Here is a 23,001-nt window from a genome sequence, read left to right as displayed (position 1 = left end):
GACTACGTTGTACAGTCAAGCCCACACAAAATGTTTGTTGGTGTTGACTCAGTGGTGTACGCGACTGTACCGTACATCACAATAGGTATGTTTGTAACTAGAAATGCACAAAGTAGGGCTGTCGACGTCGCTCGGCACTCGAAAGTTTCTCAACCCTTGTGCGGTGCGGCTCCGCACGACAAACGCGCAGCTTCTATTTGCGGTGGATATTGACCGCGGCGCGCCGGCCCGACGTGTTTACATTGACGCTCTAAAGATAGTGCTGCCCCGTGCCACCGCACCAAATGTTAAATATAATCAGTGATTACATTGCCTTTTCATTATCTGTGGAATATTGTCGGCACCATAAATTTTGTACATGTAATTTTATTGGCAATTAATCTTTTAATGAACCCGTTTTTAACTTTGTATGGTTAATTTACATTTGCTAGATGATTTCATGCTTGATTGAAATTGAACACATAAACAATACAGACATAGTTATTAACGACTGTGATAATTTGTTTGTTAATTCTCTTGATTTTTCTCATTGAAAAAAAATACGAAATATCTAAAATGCCACAATGGCAAACATACTCAGTATAAATCTTTGATCCCACATATTATCCAGTTTTAAATTCTCGCGACAATAGTTTTCAATACAATAGCGTTTAGAAATATGGTCGTCCTTTCAAATATCGGCATACTCTCAAATTACTTAGCAATGAGCTAATAATACACTGCCATTCATCACCTCTGCTCGGGGCACCCGTCCCTTCCTGCGCCTTCCTGTTTAACAAATATTTTCTATCTACGTCTCCGTTATTGTTATTTCAGTTCATCCGTGAGGGTGGGCAAAGGCATTTGGATCATTCTGCCATAAATGTCACCTGAACAGTTTCACAAATACCATTTATTATTCAAAGAATACTCTGCTTTACATAGAAAAAATAATTTAAAAAAATGTAGCGTTTTAATTGAATAAAATTCATTCTCAATGTTAATTATTATTACATTTTGCATCTGTGACGTAAAAACGCTCATCCTTGTAAAAAGGCATTACCGTGCTTTAAATGCGCCCGGCTCTATTGTAGCGCGCACAATGGGCTTAAAAACAGAATGCTTTTTAAATCTGACAATGGCTCGTTGCAGAAGTGCAATATTAGCTATTATCTCGCATATGTTGTCAAGTGGACACTCATGTAGTAAAGTTTCATACAATACGTTCGATTGTATGCCTTACTGGTATTATTAAGACGTAATCTGACCGGGTGTGCGTCGACCTTAATCCTTACCTTATCCGATGCAAGTTTCGTAACGGCTGTACCAGATAAACATCTTTGCCTATTTTTTTTTAATTTTGGCAGCGATGAACGTTTTTTCAATGCAATATTACATTATTTTTTTTCTTTCTAAGGAGTGTAATAAATTTATTAATTTATTTTCCAATCTTTGTTACAGGTAAAAAGATGGCTCTCTTCAAGTGAAAAGTAAAGAATGTTAATAATTTAGGTACCAGTGTTTAAAATTCAAGGGCGGATCCAGCTTTGGCGCCAGGGGAGGTCACATAGTTGTGGTCAAGTCAAGAGCTTGGCAAAATATGTAAATATATTTTGTCAAGCTCTTAACCAACCAGCTCAGGTGGGGTTATGACACCCATGACACCCCCCCTGGATCCACCTGTGTGAAATTTGAGGTACACTAAACTAATACAAATATTGTTTGCAAAACTGTATTATATGATTAAAGGTTTATCAATTCATGATTTTTTAACTTATCACCAAACAACCAGATTATACTTCTGGGTCACGACTACATTTTAAACACAATTACACTATTTGTACGACCATATTTATATCGTAACGATACATTGCATCTAAAGTACCACCATTTAATTACAAATGTAATTACCACGGCGCCATGCAAACCTACTTTCGCGTTAATGAATTCCTTTTCGTCTCTCAAATCTACAAGGATGGTACTATGTACATCCTAGTGCACTACATATACGAGTAGTTCTTTGAAAGTATTCGAGTGCGGTGGTGTTTGCTATCTTCTTGCACGCAGGCTCTTTTATACACTTTCATTAGACGCAACGAGTTTTTGTTGCATCTGGAAAACGCCTTTCCCTTACTTCGTTATTTCGATCGTAACTCGATTGAAAGTCATCAACGGTTAACGTTTATTAGAAACCAGCTGTTCTCATGCGACTTCATCGGCATAAAATTATAAAAATTTCATTTTACTGTTCACATTTGTCAAATTATCAATTGCAAATGTCAAAATGACATGACATGATGTCAAACCATGACGACCTTGCTTCCTAAAAGTTGGCAACAACTTATGGTCTCTTTCCCACGTTGGGGTTTTAATCCAAAATATTTACCCCTAAGTTTAACGGCGTGAAAATATGTAGCCTAAAGCGTGACGTGAGTGTAGGGCTTTTTATTAAAAAAAGAGTTTTTCGAAAATATGCTGTAATTGCTGACATTTTAGGCAACAAAGTATGTGTTTACGCTTTATTATATTTGTGTATTATGACATTCAATTTTCATTATAGTAATCTAAAATACACTGATCAAGGTCGCCCTATTTTTCTCGTTACATTTAAATCTTATTTTACAGCAATAAAGTACGTCATATGTAGAATGTAAGCAAAGTTAGTACTGGTTTATGTAGGATGTGGCAATATGCGATCGTGAAATAAATGTTGCCATAAATCTAAAATATAACATCGTCTCGCAACATTCAAATGCAGCCTCGACGCACAAATATTTCTTACGTTATTATTAGATGAAAATTGCACAGAACACGTAGTTGTGCAAACCATTCATAGCTTACAAACTTATATTACTGTAGTTAACTGAAAAAATATTTTTAATTAATCTTAAAATATTGTTAGATAGGTAATTGAAACTAAAGGTTATCTTTCTCATTACGTTCCCATTAAAAAACTGAATCTGACACATATTAAGAACTTCAAAAAGAAAAAAACAAACATTCTGAAACGATATGTCTCCCGCATAGTACACGGTGTCAGATAGTGATGTGTCGTTGTCAGTTTCTTTACGTAAATAATTTGCATTCTCCAACATATTTCCAACAAGCTTTTTATGAACTCATTGAACCTTATTAGTTTTTTCCACTAGTTTGACTGCCGACTGCACTATAGAGACTGCAGAGTATGACTCCAATGTATAATCTGCACAAGTATACGTTGAATTCAACTAGTTGAATGAAAAAACGATCAACGGTTGATATGTTGAATCTCTAACGGTTAACTCAACTGGTTCGTTGAATTACCCATCACTAGACAGTTGAGTTCTCTCACTCGGGTCATGTACGTCGACGCCGTGGGTTTGTTTACGACAAGCCCCACGTTCGATTCTATAAGCGACGCTGTATAAGCAAAGCGGCTTCGGCACATACCGTAATGGGTTACTATATTTAATAACATTATTCCATACTGTATACTGTAAATTCATATAGAAACTAACGTCACTTACGTATAAAAGATTCAACAAGAAGTTAAAAGAATTGCTGGTGTCTATAGACGGCGGTCGCTTCACCATTTATATTCAGGTAAATACTCGCTCGTATTCCTGAAGATTTAAAAGGTGCAAGCGCCAAATCTTTTTTCTTAAATCTAGAATTATAAAGCTATTGGTAGTCGTCTTACAAGATTAGCCGATAACCTAGACCATATTTAATCTGGTATTAGTGTACATTTAGTGAGAGAAATCTACACCAGCTGGGACTAAGAACTGGTTCTTCACCAGCATTTATATGTCATTGCTGGACATAGGCCTTCCCCCATTCCCTAGTGTGTTACAACTAGTTAGTTATAGTTCTAATGTTTAATTTATTGAAATTATAGTCACCGTTTTAGTAAAACTATAAATCAACGTAAACTCGGTTAGTTTCTAATCGCAGTTACACCTTTAAAGGTAATTCTGAGTTCTTGATGCGTCAATTAAAGATAAATTACCAAGCGCTTGTAGAATTTAGAAATACGATCCAATTTGCAAAAATAAATCATTATAAATGAATTTGAATTATGAAATCTATTTACATATCAAAGGTTAAATGTATTTAAAATATAAATTTTTATATTTTAATTTACTAAATTATTACGCCACTTTGATTTTTATGAAGCATTAAAAATATAAAAATCTCGGGCATAAAATAATAATTTAAATTTAATAAAACTCTTGTAGAAATTTATTCAATAGCGGTTTTAAAACATTTCGTATAGATATGGTCGGATGGCCTATTTACCTTTGGCGCTCGGTTGTAGGAGCACTTCACCTAGTTGCACGTGGCGGTTGAACTTCGAGAGTTTCACCTTAAAGTTTTCATTTTATCATATTTTTTTAATCCAGGAAAATTTAAAAAAAACATCTATGACTGAACCGGCAACTTATTGAAGAGTTATTTAAAATTTTAATAATTAAACTAGCTTTCTACTCCGTCCGCGAGGACTTTAAAAAAAAACAAAATTAAGTAGCCTATATGTTCTCTACACATGTCAAATTTCATCAAGATCCGTTAAGCCGTTTAGGCTACAAACTCTTACTAACCATCCATCTAAACTTTCGCATATATAATATAAGTAAGATTGTTTTTTTTAGATGGATTTTTTTTTGACAACTTTAAGTCTTAACATTTATGTTCTACACAAAACATTGATTTATTATTCAATTCTATGTTTTGTTTTGTTCATAAATATTATAGTAAAACAAGTAGTGGAGCATTCCTACGTTTAAGTTCGTATTTTTTGCCCTTTTCCCTTGTAAATGTCGGAAAATATGCTGGAGTCATAAAAGCTAGGAATGCCGTCCGACGAACTTGGAAACAATTCCAATTTGCTTCTTCAACACCCCTTTCACAGCCAGCAACTTTAGACTTTAACGCGTCCACATAAATGTGCAACTGTATTAAACTTAGTACTTTTTAGCCAAACGAATTTAAACTTTAACACAGTAATGATTAGATTCATTTTTCTGTAAAATTATGTGTATTCATATTTCAATTTAGTTTATAGGAATATAGAATCTAACTTCTTTTGTTTTAGTTTGATATTTGTTTGATAGTGTTTAGTTTTTCTTTTGTCAAGTCTGCGAGCGACTAAGGCTTTGCGTAAATAAATTCCTTTCATAAATTGAAAAACGTTGTTTTGGTTTATTCTAATTAAAAAAAAATATTATCTGACGATTGAAACGTTATTTGAATATGTAACAGCGTGTTGAATGAATGATAAGGCAACGCTAAAGTCCAAAATTTTAACTATCGAATTTTAAGTGGCTCTAACGTAGTCTCACACAGTCAAACAGTATCTTCCTTAATTTTTTAATTTTGTGTGTGAGATAAAGTATTTTTTTTCATCCATAAAGTTGTAAATATAAACGTAAATGTAAATACAAGTTTGTCATAACTGTATTGTGAAATAACAGCTGCAAAATCTGTAGCAGTCAGCTTAACAAAAAAAAAATACAAACTTAAGCAGGAGAAAATCACGTTGCACGCCTTAAGCAATCTTAATTTCAGAGTCATTGTACACAACTGTATAGTTCCATACAAACTTGATAAAGGCTCGAAATTTTGCACAAGCTGAACACAATTTGTATTACAACGGGACGTGAAACACCCGTATTTCCTTCACCTGAAGCAATCCCAACTGCAAAGCTAACGTCGAGCAGCCGTAACTTTTGAACCTTATAATACTCTCTAGGCGACGGTCGACTACCCCCCACTGACAAGTGCGACCCCCCACCCTTCTTTAACAATGAGAGGGCTCAAACAGCCCGCCCGTGAATTGTAGACAACAATGTTTTTTTCTCACTTTTCACTTCCAACTAACCGTAATACAGGAAAGAGAGTTTTAAACTTTACATTTTGTGCGGAATTTCTTAAGGATAATGTAAATTTAACGCAAGAAATATCACTAGTTCGTATTACTTTGTAAATTTTAGATTATACATAGATAATTACCCTAAAATACGTTGTACCAGTAGTTAACGATACCATAATTTATTGTCTTAATCAAGATGTCAACCACAAACACGAGCACAGATTACATACGCGTTGATGAACTTATAATTACGGCCAGCAACGCTTCCTTTGCGTGTATTTCGGTTGTAACGAGCAAGGCGACAGACACTTCCGCTTGGCGCGGTCATGAGGCGCTTTGACCTTTACGGGAGCCGTCAATGTATTGATTACATTATACAGATTCTCGACTCTCTATTATCGATTTGAATTTCGAACTAAAAATCATGTGACGCGATAAAATTGTTTTGTGCCAGCAATTATATGGTTTGAAAATTCTTGTCATCTATGGACAACTTGTAATTACAATTAATAACAGCTTCAAATCAACTTACATATTTGGATGTTATAAATATAATTTATTACAATTTCATCTTATTATGATTTTTTATACCCTATAAAAGATAAATGGTCCCAACAATTTCCAATATTAATAAAACTCGTATAAATAACAGTCAAAAGGTTATGATTACCGACGACTTGTGGTTGCAAAAAATGCATAGGGTAAAAAGAACGTAACAAAGAAAAATCTACCTTATCCTTATCGGATAAAGTTCATTTTGTAAATAGTTAGTCATGTTTGAAAACATTTTGAGGACTGCAACATTAATGACGCATGCGGGCCTAATGTTACGCAAAATGGATTCAAGCAATTTTAGTCTTATTTACCCTTGTGTTAAAAGCTATATTAGCGCGCAATACTGACAATAAAAAAACAATACATCCTATCAGATACAAACAAGAGAACAATAAAAAGCGAAATATATCCAACCATAAAAATAAACACTGGATCCAACACTTAATTTTTTATGAATTATTTTAGTGTAATGTTTTATGATTAAGCCAGTCATTTGGAAATCAAGATTAAGTAAACAAATATTTAAAAAAAGGTAGGTACGAAACATATACCAAAAGAAACATAGACAAATTCCTTTTTGTCTCTGAGAGACAAAGACAAAGCCACAAAGAATAGTTTTTAAAAGTAAATCCACATTGTCTTCCCGCGTGCAGTTTAAGACTGCCATAGACAATATATTTCAACTATAAAGAGGAACAATAAGCTATAAACATAGAAGGTTTGTTGCAAAGTCCTTTCCAACTACGTTGTGGCAAGCGATGGTACACGTAGTGTTTAAACTTCATATAAATGTAATTGAGTGTCACTAAAGAAAGAAATGTTTCTTTAGTTTAACAGTAAAGTAACTGCGCTCATAGTCGACATTACTAAGGACTCCTGTTGGTTAACCACTAAACTGTTGTCAGTATTTATTGACCAAAAGATACCTAATATCAGATATAGGCCTCCTCTAAGCGTTATTCATCGTAAATGTCAGTCCCTTGCCGACCTTAATTAAAGGTCAATGTAAATTTATATCATACTAGCTTTCGCTTGCGACTCCGTCCGCGTGGAATTAAAAAAACAAAATCGAGAAGTCTATGTGTTCTTGCAGACTATCCTCTACATCAATACCAAATTTCATCGAAATCCGTTCAGCCGTTTGACTACAAACTCTAACAAACATCCATCCATCTAAACTTTCTCAATTATAATATTAGTATGATTCTGGGTAGCACGTACATTAACTAAAGAAAACCTGTATACTTTATGTTGAAAGTGAAATTTTTGATTTGTTACAGTTAAAACTATTCTTGAGTTTCCACTACAGAAGCATCTTTAGAAAGGACTGGCTGTTGCTCACGACTTCGCCCTCGTGAAATTAAAAAAAAATATTGAAAACATAGCGTATGTTACCTACTGATGCTAGCTTCCTAATGGTGAAATAATTTTTGAAATCGGTCCAGTAGCTTATTAAGTTATTTCAATACATACAAAAATCCAAAAATATTAATCTTTCCTCTTTATAACATTAGTATAGAAGTAAAGGATATTGCCTTAGTTCTTGGAAGTAAATTGAGAGACAATCTATAGTAACTTAACTTCAAAGATTTGTTAGGAAAATCTTACTTAGTATTGTAAATGGGAAAGTTTAGATGGATGGATGTTTGTGAGTATGTATCTCCGCAAGGATTTAATGTATTTAGATGATATTTAACTCAACTAAGAAAATAGTCTGCTGGAATACATAGAATACATGGCAACTAATAAAGTTTTTTTTTTATTCCGTGCGGATGGGGTCGTAGGTGACTAATATTTTATAATCTGTTCCAAAAAGTGTGATCTCATTGTTTTTTTTATTCGTTTTGAGTTATCAATAATGAGTGAATGGACGATTGTTATTGAATGTGCGAGTAAGAAACAAACTGATCTACGCTATCACCAGTTCAAAGAAACCACCTCGTAAATCACGACAATGAGCGCAAAAGATAACACGGACTTATCAGGGTTGGCACTCAAAAAAAATTTTTTTTTTGTAATTATTTACTTACTGTATTACGTTCTGTGTATTACGTCTCCACTATTTTAATATTCGTATTGAAATTAACGGTAAAGTAATTGGTAAAAAATTCGTGTATTTTTACGTTTTATTCATTTTGCTTACATAGATTAAAAATTTTATGTCAAAGTAAATTTTTAAGTAAGGAGATTTTTTTTCATTGGCAACCCTAGAGCGTCGCGTCACCTCGGTATTTAGGTCAGTAAACTATTTACGGCGTTTTTATTATAACTCACATATATCTTAATTGCTTTAGCTTCTTTTTGACTTCTTCTAAAGGGTTTTATCGAGGTTAATAAATTAAAATTGCATTTGAAGTCTTTAAAAACAACTATCAGTATAGTGTTATTTATGTTTTCATTCCTTAGTTAATTTTAAAGTAGCTTAATAAAGAAATCAAGACATTACTTGGATATAGCGAAACTATCTAAAACTACCGGTTATTTAGTATAACCAATTTAGTAAATGTCTTTGTTAAAAATTTATATCCGAAGATAAAAAGTGATTTAAAGTTTGTTCAACTTACCACTTTTATTAATGTCAGGACCACCCGTTTACTAATTTGTGTTCAAAATAAAGTAACAACAATTTATTTAATAAGGCACTTAACTCCCGATGCCCATAATACTGTCCGTGTAGATATGGTATACATTTCAATATCCCGGAATGCGCCCCCTACCGGCGACGCATCGCAATGAGGCCTCTTACAATAACATCGGCCTGAGGGAATTTCTGTCTGTACGTGACTTGTGTGCCAGAAGTAGCTCTGCATAGCACATATATTGAAAAAAAATTAAAAACATCTTAAAAATAGGTTATATTAAATTTTAATATGTTATTAACAACTTGATTGTAGTAGTTATTGCACATATAATAATTATTATTTAATAAAAAATAAGTACGCATTGTAACCTAGATTGTGAGTATTTATTTGCACAACGAATAGTACTGTTATTATTACGTTGTTTACGATTGAAAATATTCACTGAAATGTAAAATTTTGTTACATATTACACCCTCCCTTCGTTCCAAATTAAATTCATTACAATATCAAAGACTTTGTTCGTCACGATATTTATAGAATACAAATGTACACCTACAAAGCATTTGTGAGAGAAAAATGTTTCCAATCATGTTGGGTATAGCTAATAAAACATGTTTTAGATAGATCTTAAATGTATATAAAAAAATTGCGCGGCCTTTTCTAGTTGCATATTAGGTACTAAAGTTGACGTCTCTTACAAATCATACTAATAATATAAATGGGAAAGTTTAGATGGATGAATGTTTGTTTGACTTTGTAGTCTAAACGGCTGAATGGAACTGGATAAAATTTGGCACAAATGTAGAGTATAGTTTGGAAGAAAACATAGGCTACTTACTTTTGTTTCTTTTAACCACGCGGACGGATTCGCGGGTGAAAGCTAGTAAATTCATAAGTTCCAAGTAACTGATTTATATTGATATCTAATCTAACGGTATTCGTGTTAAAATGACTATGTTGTATAAATCCTGGCCGCAAACTTTACCTTTTATTCTTTACAAAAGAGCCTGATATGGGCAATCTGACCGCTCGCGGGATCAACTAATTATAAAGGAATCTGCGAATGCGTCATCCTTTATTCATCCTTGGGGAATCTGAGGACGGATCGCGACGCCAAAGGCCGACGATCGGGTTATTATTAACGCGTTCGGTGTGCATATTTCGTGTTTTATTACTTATTTTACTTAACAACATGATATTGAGTTACAGACTCTATATTTGCATTGTAATTACATGTTAAAGACGATATCTATACTAACATGCTTTCAGGACAGTTAGAACTGACCATCACTGGCGAGGTAATAAGTTTATTTGAGGTTTGTAGAATCTTGAAATAATAAATCAAGTCCCATGATAAAATCAAGTCATGCGACGCCAACGCACAAAATCTTGTAAAACACGATACAAAACTCGCACCGAATGCTTACGTAATGTCGAAGGCATGCAAAAATTGCACAAGTGTCCGACAGAGGTCGTCTCGGAATGCCCGCATCTCGTACACCCGTTTCACAATATATAAGTTTTCAATGCTTACAATCGTATTTTGTTAAAACTTAATAGGCTCTACATGTCAATCAAAACCTAGGCGAACTTAAAAAACCTAAAGTAATTTTATTCTATATAATCATTTAGCAACTAATCTTATAGTGCGAAGATTTTAGGGATTAAAAAAGGCGTATTTCAGATCTATTGTCATAATTACAAAGGTAATATACTAACACTATCTTCTACTCCTATTTGGTATATCGAATATTACTGGCCTAAAAGATTTTTACCCTGCTTGCCAAAGCATAAAAATCGTATACGTAAGGATTACGCCAGATGGAACCATGCGATTATAGTCTGGAAGTCATATTAATTAGAGTTTAAATTGGCGTGAGTACAACTTAAACAGCCCGCATTGTCGCATTAAGGAAGCTATCATTGGCCGGAACGGTCGAAAGCGCTTCGCATCGCTGTCACAGATGGATGCGTCTTCCGTTCGCGGAACCGTATTGCTATGAAAATTGCAATTCAATAAAAAGTTAACTTAATCACGAGGAAGTTAGTGCTAATTTTGTTTAGCTATGCGCATTTGACGCTTTTGGAATTTAATTTATTGGTGTATATTGTTTTTTTAAGTGCAATGTTCGATAAATCAACTTTCTTTGAGTATATTTTCATAGGTAGTATACGACTTTCGATTATTTATAAATCTTAATGGAATTTTAGTTACATGGAGATTGAGAAAGGATTCAGTTAAACTCATGCTAAAATAATATTTTTACAAGTAAGTTAAAAAAAAATTATTTTAATTTAACAAAATGTAACTGGCAACTAGCTGGCAAATTTGATCGTCGCTAAAATAGTCCGTTGACGTTGGTAGAGGACGGTAAGTGGTCCATTACGCGGTCGCTACAAGCTCATTTACTTGCTAATGTAGAAGAGGCCTACGGACTACACAATACACTATGTACTATGTATGCATAATGTCACGCACGAGACTTGCTTGTTAAACCTTCATGGAGGACGTATAATTTGTTTTAAAGTTAATTATAATTTTGTTCTTTAGTGGCCAGCATTTTTAAAAAAGAAAAGAGGATTTAGATCAACCCAGTAAGGAATAAATGAAATGGCGGGATTATTATAATTTGTTGTCGGTAACATTATATTGTTTCCAATACATTTGTAATCTGGAATGTGTCAATTGTATGAAAGTAATCCGGGAGTAAGCCGCTCGAGCCTATAAATGATACAGTGAGCGGTTAACGATATCGCGCCGGCAGGATTAACCCGGTTCATAATCGCCACAGATTAGCATCGAGCTTCGCGCCATAGAGTACTAGTGATGTACTCGGAAACGATAAAACCGTAAAGTTCGATTCATTTATCGATAACTTTTAGATCGATTTCAAATATTTCATGTGTCGAGATAGATAGATAATCATAATATAAGATATCTTAAATCTTTCAAAATCAACGCTCGGAATTTGTACTATAACATTTATCTGTTATAATAAATTGATTACATCTTGATATAATCAACATTTTAAAGTAGTATTACGTAGAAATATGCGATGTTTTTAGGTTATCCGATCTTCGGGTACTTTATCGTTTCCCACGAAAGGGCATAACTAGATTTAAATCTTGTATAAATATAGACTGTTAATTTGTATGTTCGTTACATTGTATTATTACCTCTTAATATGCTCCGCGCAGATAATAGTATTGTTTATAAATCTTTTTAACTACCATACGTCGGCTTTGTCTTATCGTTGAAGGCAATAATAAATATTTGAACGTGAAGTTAATGTTAATCGTAATTGTTTACGTGTCGTTAGAACATCACTAAATAAAGTCAACCGTTTCATTTGATGACTTCATTTTGTTGATTTTCACAATAAAAAACGTTATAATCTTTAATGCGAGTTCACCCGGGTGGTCCACGTAATTACGTTGCGATATGAAATTCTATTTCTATCTCTTTCACACATACGCCTAAAGCTGGCATTAACATTTAATAGGTTTGAAGAGTATTTTTCACAAAATGTAATTAAAAAATCGATCATACATTGAAAATGAGAATGCGGTGAGTTGGGAAGTTGTAGTAATTGTGTATTTGACATTTCTCCAGCCGCCATTGTTCTCGGATAATGCATTGGCCGCTCCGGTCATCTAGCATCTAGCATATGGCCATGTGGCCGTAGCGTGGCCAGTAATTTTGTTTCTCATTATACCGACGTAGGTGGCCGGCCGATGCCCTGTAATCATTGTTTTCACAAATAAATAGCTATCGCTTTCTTTCGAGCGCTGTTGTAATCGCTTAATGGTTCTATTGTTAGGGTTTTTAATAATTATCTATAAAATATAGGTTCTTAATGTTATCTGTAAAAGATTTATTCATAGACATTTCGTTTTGTTTATGAAGTAACAATGATTTACAACAAGTCCGGGTAATTTTTTTTCTTGTAAATCGTTTTATTTTCGCGTATCATTTGAATATTTACTATTTTTTATTTACTTACTTTAAACAGCTTTAATAAGTTGCCTAGTTATTATTATCTCTTAGTTACTAATTATTGTGCCTTGTTCCAATTTCATTTTCCAAAAACAAGTGTTACAATATTAATGATTCAAAGGATTGACGAAAGCAATCGACGTTTTGTTTAATAATTTAACTGAAAGTCAGCGCTCGGCCTGCGTTGTTTCGACGAGAGATTTTATGTAAATAAATTGCACGATAATAGAGGCGTTCCTCCCCAACACCTACTTCAAAAGGTTCGCGCGAATCTGGGGTGTTTTCCTTTTAAATTACGAATTGAAAGCCGGCGCCATGTTGGAGGGCGCTCGAGGCAACGAATATTAACGCTGCAAAGATGAAATGATTACCTCACTTATGACGATAAGAGGCTACGCTACTTGCTTTAAGAGAAATTGCTGAATCGTAGACATTGTACAAATTATTACGAATATTATATGATAGCAGATAGCAAGAAAGTCATTTACATTTAAAAGTAAAAAAAAAAAACCTTTACCGAAAAATTGTTAAACACGCACGTAAAACTATATATCTCTCAAAGAATAAACGTTAGTTTAAAATGCAGACAAATAAATATTACAGATAATGTAAAAGTTATTAAAGAAATGATATGATAAGCCTTTTAAAAAAACAAACTAAATATGATACAGATAATGTTTGATCAAAGAGTATTGTTTAATCTTTGGTATTTTTATAAAGCCATAGATTATAAATACCGAATGGAATCCTTAGTAGTGGGCAATCACTCGAGACTTGTTTACAACTCTCATCTCGTATAAAAAGCACTCGAGCTTCTATTAACTTTCTTAATATCCCGTTAACATGAATTATATTCAAGAAAGTTTTTAATCACAAACAACAATAATTTTTTTAACCTGTACTTATATAATTGCGTTAGTTGTACATTGTTTTATGGTAAAACTAGCTTTCGCCCGCGACTCCGTCCGTGTAGAATTACAAAAAATTTAAGTGAGGCTATGTTTTCTTTAAGACTATCTTGTACATCCATATCCATGCCAAATGTCATCCACATCCTATCAGCCGTTTAGGCAAACTCTAACAAACATCCATCCATCTAAACTTTCGCATTTACAATGTTTACCTGATGTATGATATCTGTAAAGTAATTGATTGTTAAATTGTTACTAAACTTCGAAGTTTAAAATAATATTATTTGTCAGTAAAATATTTAATATATTTCATCCATAGTAAGAAACATTTTAAAATGTGACCACAATTCAACAGCTATGCGTAAATTACCTTCCAGTGGTTTTTCTACATTACGGATGTTGACGCCTCGATAGCTTTATGCATGTGTTTTAGCTATTTCCACGCATTTCCTTTTCATTGGAATGTATAAGAATACGCGATTTAAAAATTGGATTATAAATAACAATAATTAAAATGTTCTGTAACCTTCTGTAGCCTTTGCAACACTTCAAAATGTTTATTTTTTTAAGAAATGCATGTTATTTTTACAATGGTTCTCAATGTTAATAGAAATAGAAATAGAAATAATTTTATTGAAAAATAACAGATTAACAGTTAACAATAACAGTTATAACTAATTAAAAGATAAATATATTATATCTGTGGTCTCGATGGAAACAAGGAGTTTTTACTTTTCCGTATATTTGTAACTACAAAGTTGTCGTTCATTCAACTCGAAACTGCACTGCAACACATTCACAATCCACTTCAGACCTCATTTTTGTAGCGACGTTTAATAAAATGCCGCTTTTTGAATAACATGGCGCGTAAAATATGCCCGCACAGATTATATCGCGCTTTTAATCAACGCGTTAACGAGGCGATGTTGCCAGTTGTTTTGAAAATGACGTTAATTGAATTGTCGTGTTTGTACGATATACTGGCCGGATATTGCCAGTTAATATAAATGGTACATTTTTCTATGACTTAAATATATTATGGGCTCGGTTTATCAACGAATTATTTATTGTATCACATCATTTTATGTGTTAGTTCCGACTATAAATTAGGATATTTTAATTACTATGGTAGTAAAGCTTACATATGAAATTGGTTATGAAAAATTAGAAAAAAAAGGAACCCAGTTTACATAATTCAATTTCATAAAACCTTAAATTCATTAAGTATTGTACACCTCACATTAAATATACGTTGCCTTGTTAGGGCGATGAAATTCTGTTCCTTTTTAATGATGGGACATCATTTCCGTAACGATTAATTTGCAGATAAAAATGACATAAAATTTTTACGATAAAATAACTGTCAACAGAATAATTTACAATTTAGTAGCTCCACTGCCACCTGATACATTTGCGAGATAATTTCAAGTACGTGGGCTCTTTAAAACACGTTCTGAGTGAATATTGTCGGGTTTTTTACTTAAAGAAAACCACTTTAACCAGCCAATAATCTATAAACTGTTCCTCGTGAAAGCTTTCTCGGCTTTGTAAACGGCGCATGAACGTTGAAAGGGCCACATGTGTTGAGATTTCTTGACATATTTTAAACGCGAAAATGAACGCTGTTCGATACTGAAATATCTAAAGTAAAAGTAGACTGGGCTCTGCGATTACAATGCGTTATCGATCTGTTCGTTTTATAGGTTACCATAAAGTTATAAAATGTTTTTTTAAAGGCATTAAAATGTTATAAACTGAATCAAGATTCTTGTATTACTTTTCTGTACAGGCACAGATCAGTTACACTCTTTTAGATATTTTATAAAACTTTTTCCGTTTTTAATCTGTAGAGATAAGTTTTTAAACGTAACCACTACCCAGTCAACGGATATGAGTTGTTCAAACACCGCTGGCGGAGGGAGACTGTTTATTTTAGCAGCATCAGAGATTAAAGACGTTAGGGGCTCGAATTATATTCGGAACATCAACTAAATCACAACGACCTATGTTCAGCTATAAAGAAACATTTTAGCGACGTAATGCGTAAAATAAATATAACTGTCATTCGTACATTGAGTATAAACGTTCAAAGCATTAATATATTAATAAAATATATAGAAAATTGTTAAAATCATCAAAGCGTTTATGTTTTTTAAAATTTATTATAATGTTTTCGTTATGTCAAAACATAGCTGAGTTGTCTTTGATAATATCTATGGCACATGAATTATTGTTTTTTGAAGCTAAAGAATTGTCACTTAGTCTTTGTTCTTTGTTTAAAAATAAACGTACGTAAACCGGATTATCAATCAGCCACTTCAAAGAATACGCGTATAAATATGCTAATCGACATCACTGTTAACAATTGATCGTCAGTTGTCAATTAAATTAAAATTTCCTCACGAAAAGAAAACAAAAGAGTAACCTACGTGATGTAACTGTGAATACGAGTATATTGTCTATCAGCATGTCTTAACATTGAATGACTCTTGTATAACGTACACTGTAGAGGGCTTTATTTCTCCCTAGTTCGCTTCGGTCAGGGACAGAGTATGAATCGAATGAATATTTACAAGGGAGCCCTTTGCTCCCGCCCTTCGCTAACGGTGCTGCGCCGTGGGTGAACATTGAAATGTCAAACGATGCGGTGGCGCATATTATCACTAGGATCCAACGACGATCGACCCCATGCTATAGGAATACGCACGTATGTTGTGTGGCACAAGTTATAAGAGATTTAATAAAAGTAGCAGATCTGCGGATTAGTAAACATTAGGTGGCTTGCAGCCCTTCTAAATAATCTCTCCTTGATATAAAACACAATTCACTTTAGGTATATTTTAGTATGTGATGTTTTCAGTTATGATAGTTTAATTTACCAAAATATCAATGAAACTGTAAGAATCTGATTCAATCACTTGGGTACAAAGATTTTGTAAACAAGTATATTTTGATGATAGCAAAATTATTACACAATATGTAACATCAATGACAACTGGCTATTTTAAGCGTCAGATAGTGAAACAGACTTTCAACGTCTCCCGTTCTAGGAATTGATAGGTTCGTAATGACAGCATACGTCTTTGCAGTGATGTTATAAGGTTATCGACGTGACAAAACAGAACCATGTAATTGGCGTAATCTAGACATTCGATTGTTTGTTTTGTTGTCGCCGTAGAATTCCACTTTCGTGACACTTATAATGATACATATTGCATCTCTTTCATTCTCGTTGATAGAAAAGAGATAACTGTAATATTCTACGCTCTTTGATTTTATTATAGGGAATTGAAGTAACAGTTTAATTTCATATTTGGATTTAAATTCCATTTGTTGATTCTTGCCTTAAAGGTGATGTGCTTGTTCTATTTCAAAACAAATCATCCGCTTTCTTTCATATATTACACCGTAGTAAAAATTCAAATTGAATTTACTATTTTCCGAACAAATCATAATGAACTCTATCACATCATATAAATGTTGATATTTCATCGTGGATTTTTAATGAAACAGCACATAATCTTGTTTATCCCGGCTCAGAGGTTGAAAGCACAAACTACGCTTTGTAATGAAGTTTTATGAATAGGATTTGCTTTGATTGCTAAGTATATTGTTTTCAAAAATTAATTTGAAACAACATTTGCATTTCATATCTCTTGTAAAAGAAACCATAATACATATAAGAAGGAAATGATCGACGTTTCTAATCCTTCTGTTTCCTAACTTTTAGAGGAGGCTTCTATAAAATAAAACTCGTATTTATTTATATTTTCTTTACTTGTAATATACATCTATATATAGACGAATTATTTAGCTAACATGCATTACCAAGGCTTATTTAAATTGAAAATCTTGTCGTAATTTAGATGAAGTCTGTAGGACGGAGTACATTGGGGTCCGACCTTCGTGTATCGATGGGGGCCCAAATAAGTTTAAACATCCGTCTAGCCCGAGGCGTTATTGCATTAAGCCAACAGTTGGGGACCCTGCCGGTCGATAAATTGCTTCAGAGGTGACCGAAGCCAACACTCCCGAACGTTTGTTTTGCACATATATTTATGTGACTCTGGTAGTCGATACCACTTTTTGTAACATATTTGTTGTAAACAAGCATATACTCGTACAATGTAGTAATTAGCTATTTACATGTAAAAAGACCTAAAGAACTAATTTTTATTATCGTAGTTTAAACCTTTCCTGAGTCCTCAGAACATCCTACTATAGTTTCATTCAAATTTCCCTAATGATTTAATATTACTTTTTTTTACAGACGCGGGTGGACTGTGCCTCAACAAAGGATGTTGCGGGCCCAAAGCGAACGTGGCGCTAACGCAGCGCGCACATCAACAGCTAACCGACTCGTTGCGAAGCGAACTGGCTAAACTTGCAGACATACTCACTGTCAGAGCGAGAAAGTTCGATGGTAAGTCACCTTCATAATATTATCTCATCTACCTGTCCTTATCACACTCAAGTAAAGTGGAGCATCAGGTTATCGTCTTTCAAATGGATATACTGTTAAGAAGAAAATTAGTACGGTCCTGTAGAATTGGCGCAACACTAGATTATCGGCATAAACGTCACATCCCTAGCTGACAGCTGCCAATGCCATTAGAAGGATAGGATTTTCGCGCGCATTCCTGGCCAGATCTCTAGTGCAGTGTTTAAATAAATAACGCTAGTTACAATTATATTAATTGTTTAAAAAATACAAATCACGACTATAAGGATTTAATCACGTCATCTTTCAGTCAATTTTATGCGTGTTATTTTAGTTATAAAATGTATACTACTGTGATAAAAGTCAAGACAACAGCTAACCATAGACAAGCTTCTGTAGACAAAACACAAGTACAGTTGCATTGCGGAGCATTGTCAATGGTCTGTCGGGGCATTAGCAGTAACCAAGTGGCCGTCTGGGCACTAACGGCGCACTCTCGGCCCGTACTCACGGCGCTCTGCTACTGCCGGCCCCTACTATCAGTTTTCACTCGAACCGATTTCATTATAATATAAATAATACAAATAAATAACTACAGGTAAAATATTGACACGTCCAAAATAAAAATGTGAAAGTATTAATAATGAGATCTTCAATAGGATGCTAACGGCTTAACTGGTGATTAACGAAACTCAATTTCCTCCTGTCAATACGGTCAACTAGTGCTCGCCAATTATGTTTCAATTTGACGGAACGAAATAAAAATTGGGTGATTAATAACATCCGCTCGGCCGAACCAAAGAAACTAAAAGTGTCAAATGCCTACTTAACATAAAACTTGTAACCAATTTCCTTAACTGTGTTCTGATTAATGTACTACTACTGTGTACTAATTAATAAGCGACCTTGTTGTTTCAAAAGAAAAAAAAATTAACATCATTTAAAGATTTATTATTCACATCTTTGAAGTCATTTACTAAACAAAGTCTTTTTGGCATAAAATCAGTGCAGCTTTTGCCTCGTACGAAACACGACCGTAAAATAAAGTTACCGAGAGCAAAGCTAAAAAAAAGTATGAATATAAGTAATTAAAATTTCATACTGCATTCACACGCAGCATCGCTCGCTGTCAGTCAGTTATAATTAGCTTTTACACTCGGGTCCGATGGATTTATCTCAAGGAATGCCTGTTTAACGAGTCGATTTTTTATCGAATCAATCGATTCTTTTTGTGGGCTGCGGTCTCGCTATGCTGGCTTTTTGTTCGCTTGTTTGTTTATTATCGAATACAAAAAAGTTAAAACGTTGCAAATATGTTGATCGTAATAAACTTCAAACTAAATGCAGTTTGTTTTTCAACGTATATTGCAAAATGTAGGAAAATCAAATTCTTATCTTCTACAGTTGTTTTACATTACTACAATGTAAAAAAACAAACGCAAACAGCGATAACTAAGGAAATCTATTGCGGAAAGTGATACACAGTGTTAGTTTTTTTGTACTTCATTAGAAAAGGTACTCTAATAAGTTTCTAACGTGTTCATTTATGCGTCAGTGATGTTTACAATTCGGATCGTCGAATTGTAACGACATGCGAAATCGCGCGTTATTTTTTTCCTTCGCGACCATTGACCATGTCCATTCGCAAACGAAATATTTATTTATGTCACAGTGATAAATATTGACCATTCGTTTTTGTATTCGTGAGACATGACATCTTTGGAATGTATAATTAATATAAAGAAAGTATTAGGCTCTTGTTTTTTTTCATAATGAACTTCAAAACATTTTTTTTTAATTCCCTATTAATAAACACCGGAACGCAAGACTTATTTGAATAAACAGGTAAAGGAAATGCGAAATTTCTTTCTACATATTTAGTCATTGTGGGAGTGACTTGCCTTAATTACGTTGCAGGAAGTATTCGAAATTAAAACTCGATTGAATATTTTCTTTCGATCGACTCGTGGTAGGGGTTCACACTGTTTAGTCTTCTGAGACCGACGAACATTTTACAGTCATTCAAAAGGCATTCGGAGTCATAACTTTGAGTAGCCATTTTGTTCTTATACAGTAGTTTAAAATTACAATGTGAAGGATACAAAATTTGCAACTTGGTACAATAAGCTTGTTCATTCATATAGCTTCATGCAGAAAGAATGTCGACAGAGGAATTATGTCATCGGGAGATAAAGAATTATATGTATTTCTGCGCTAATCTTGCATTTTAATTCATATTTTCATGCTTTAAAACTCTCATTACAAATTTTGTTTAGTTTTATTTATGTTTTTTTCATAGATAGGAATAATGTAATTAACTCTTAACCTCAATAATTGAATTTCATTTGAAAAGTCAGATATTAATTTGCTATTATTTTTCAAAATCGTTGGTTCAGTGAACCGTTCATCTAAAACTAAAGGATTTTAATAAAGATGAATGAAGTCAACCGATAGCTCGTAAGTTCTAAGATGCGGGCTCAAGCGACTATCGGCCTGTACCAATATTGACGCCGCCACTTTCCATCCTGCCGAGCCCCGAGCGTCCATTCCTCAGTGAAAACCGACAACCGTTCCCACGGACCTTGATTGAGCGATCACGGATTTTTACAGCTATTTATGACTACCATAGTTACAAGCGTCATTAATTCACATATATGATATAGAAATTTTACTGTAATAGGAACATTAATTTCTTTGGATCCTATAAAAAACTTACAACTTATTACAGCTTATTGTGACGCCTTTGGGTTGACTTCAATCAATTTTAGTCAATCAATCAATTATTATTCTGTGTAAGAAACTCAAACGAATTCTTAAAAAGTTTGATCGAAATTAGCGAGATGTGCCATGTTGTCTATACTACCTTTTTTAATTTAATCAAATGCACATCATTAGTAACAATTAACCGGCATTCTCCAAGGTCCAGTCTTTCCCAATTCCTGGATAATTAGCCGCGGTCATTTCTTCGAATCGGTTACGGAGTGATAATTGATTGTTGAAGTCGGGGGCAAGATGGCCGCCGGCTGGCGGTGATCGCGCCATCTTTGGGCCGTCGCCTCTCGGTCCCGTTGTCCCATGCAATTACACACGTCTGAGCTGATGCCTTTGATGTGACTTGCACGGCACATAGACGGACTACATACTATACCTGTAATTATATTAAAATTATCAGTTATCTGTACTAATATTATAAAGAGGAAAGATTTGTTTTTTTTTTTGGATTTTCGTATGTCTTGAAATATCTCGAAAAGTACTGTGTCGATTTTAAAAATTCTTTCACCATTAAAAAGCTACGTTATCAGTGAATAACATAGGTATTTTTTTTAATTACAAATGATCGAAGTTGGAATAGTATTTAGACCTAATTCTTGAACAGCACTGTAAAATTTAAATTAAAACGAGAAATATAGAGTTTCTTTAACTCCTGTGACGTTTGTATTTGGCTGGTTTATTTCCATACATGTATTATTCACGAATCTTTAATCCTTTCCACGAATTCAGTGCCTTAGTAGAGCGAGCGGTGAGAACCGACATCTATAAATGCCAGGCTTAAACCGTCCCACGTCCAAAATGAATTACAGCGAAACCATCAGTCATATATTCTAATCGGCGGTACAAATGAGCCGCCATTAGAATCTATTGCTACCGAAATGTGTATATATTTTTAGCCGACCATGTCGTTAATTTTGAACTGAGGGCGGTCGGAAATAGGAACCGCGTCGTGATTTACAACACGCCTGTAAAAGTATACGCGTGTTAGCAAACTGTTGCGTTTAAAAAATAACACTCACTTAAAAACGTTTATGATTTAAGGTAAAATACTCGTAGTAGTTAACCAAATAATTACACTTCACAAAAATATTAATAAACTTTATAAAAGTCATGTTCAATTCAAAAAGCTTGTCAGATTTTATACAATAATCATAAAGTTAAGTCATATTTGTACACATAACAAATATAAGCAAATAAAACATGCGAAACAAAACGTTTGCTTGTTACTCGTTCCGTTTTATCGTTATTGACAACCCTAAATATTTAAACCCATACTAGTGATGTGCGTATTACGTATCGATATAATTAATATCGATAAAGTTATAACTGTCGAATCGTGGATTACCGTATATTATCTGGCATATTTTTCGACCGTATTTCTAAGCAGGTGATGGCAATGGCGCACGTGGCCCCCGCAGCGGAAATGCAGCCGCTAACACACTCGTTACACATTTTATAGCTCGTTTACCCAGCTGCCAGAATATAAACGAAAATCACGATGACAGTTATAATTATGTTGTAATCAAAAACAGGAAAAACATGAACATCTTTAACATGTAACTCTCGGATGTTTAATTTTGTGTAGTCAAAGAGAAAATTGAAATAATAACTTCTACAATATTATATTTCAATTTCATCGAACGTAGCTTTTACTTCATAAATACGTCTATTTTGAAATATTTCTAGTGATCCTTCCAATATCTCTCTATTGAATCTATTTCCATGTTAGCTTCAACAGTGACCTTGTTACGACCTTGCTAGAAATACGTAACGTTCCAATTTAATCATCACAAACTCATCCTATTATTGCATGTTGTAATTATATTTTTAATCTTATTTATATATATAGTTATGGTTTGAATTTATGTTTAAATATCTTTCAAAAATTTGTTTTATTACAATGTAAGATTTAA

The 23,001-nt window shown here is 33.7% G+C and overlaps 1 protein-coding gene across 1 annotated transcript in view; it reads left to right on the top strand.

Moving 5' to 3' along the window:
• Nucleotides 1-23,001, top strand: part of LOC106111180 (glypican-6) — a 57,637-nt gene that overhangs the window by 23,297 nt on the left and 11,339 nt on the right. Inside the window, exon 2 of the mRNA XM_013293194.1 lies at nucleotides 18,146-18,298. Coding sequence (XP_013148648.1) covers nucleotides 18,146-18,298 — 153 coding nt within the window. The remainder of the gene's footprint in view (nucleotides 1-18,145; nucleotides 18,299-23,001) is intronic.

This window comes from Papilio polytes, unplaced genomic scaffold, assembly GCF_000836215.1.
Source record: "Papilio polytes unplaced genomic scaffold, Ppol_1.0 DF824180.1, whole genome shotgun sequence".
In the NCBI taxonomy this organism is placed as follows: Eukaryota; Metazoa; Arthropoda; class Insecta; order Lepidoptera; family Papilionidae; genus Papilio; species Papilio polytes.
This window is presented reverse-complemented; position numbering and strand designations above follow the sequence as displayed.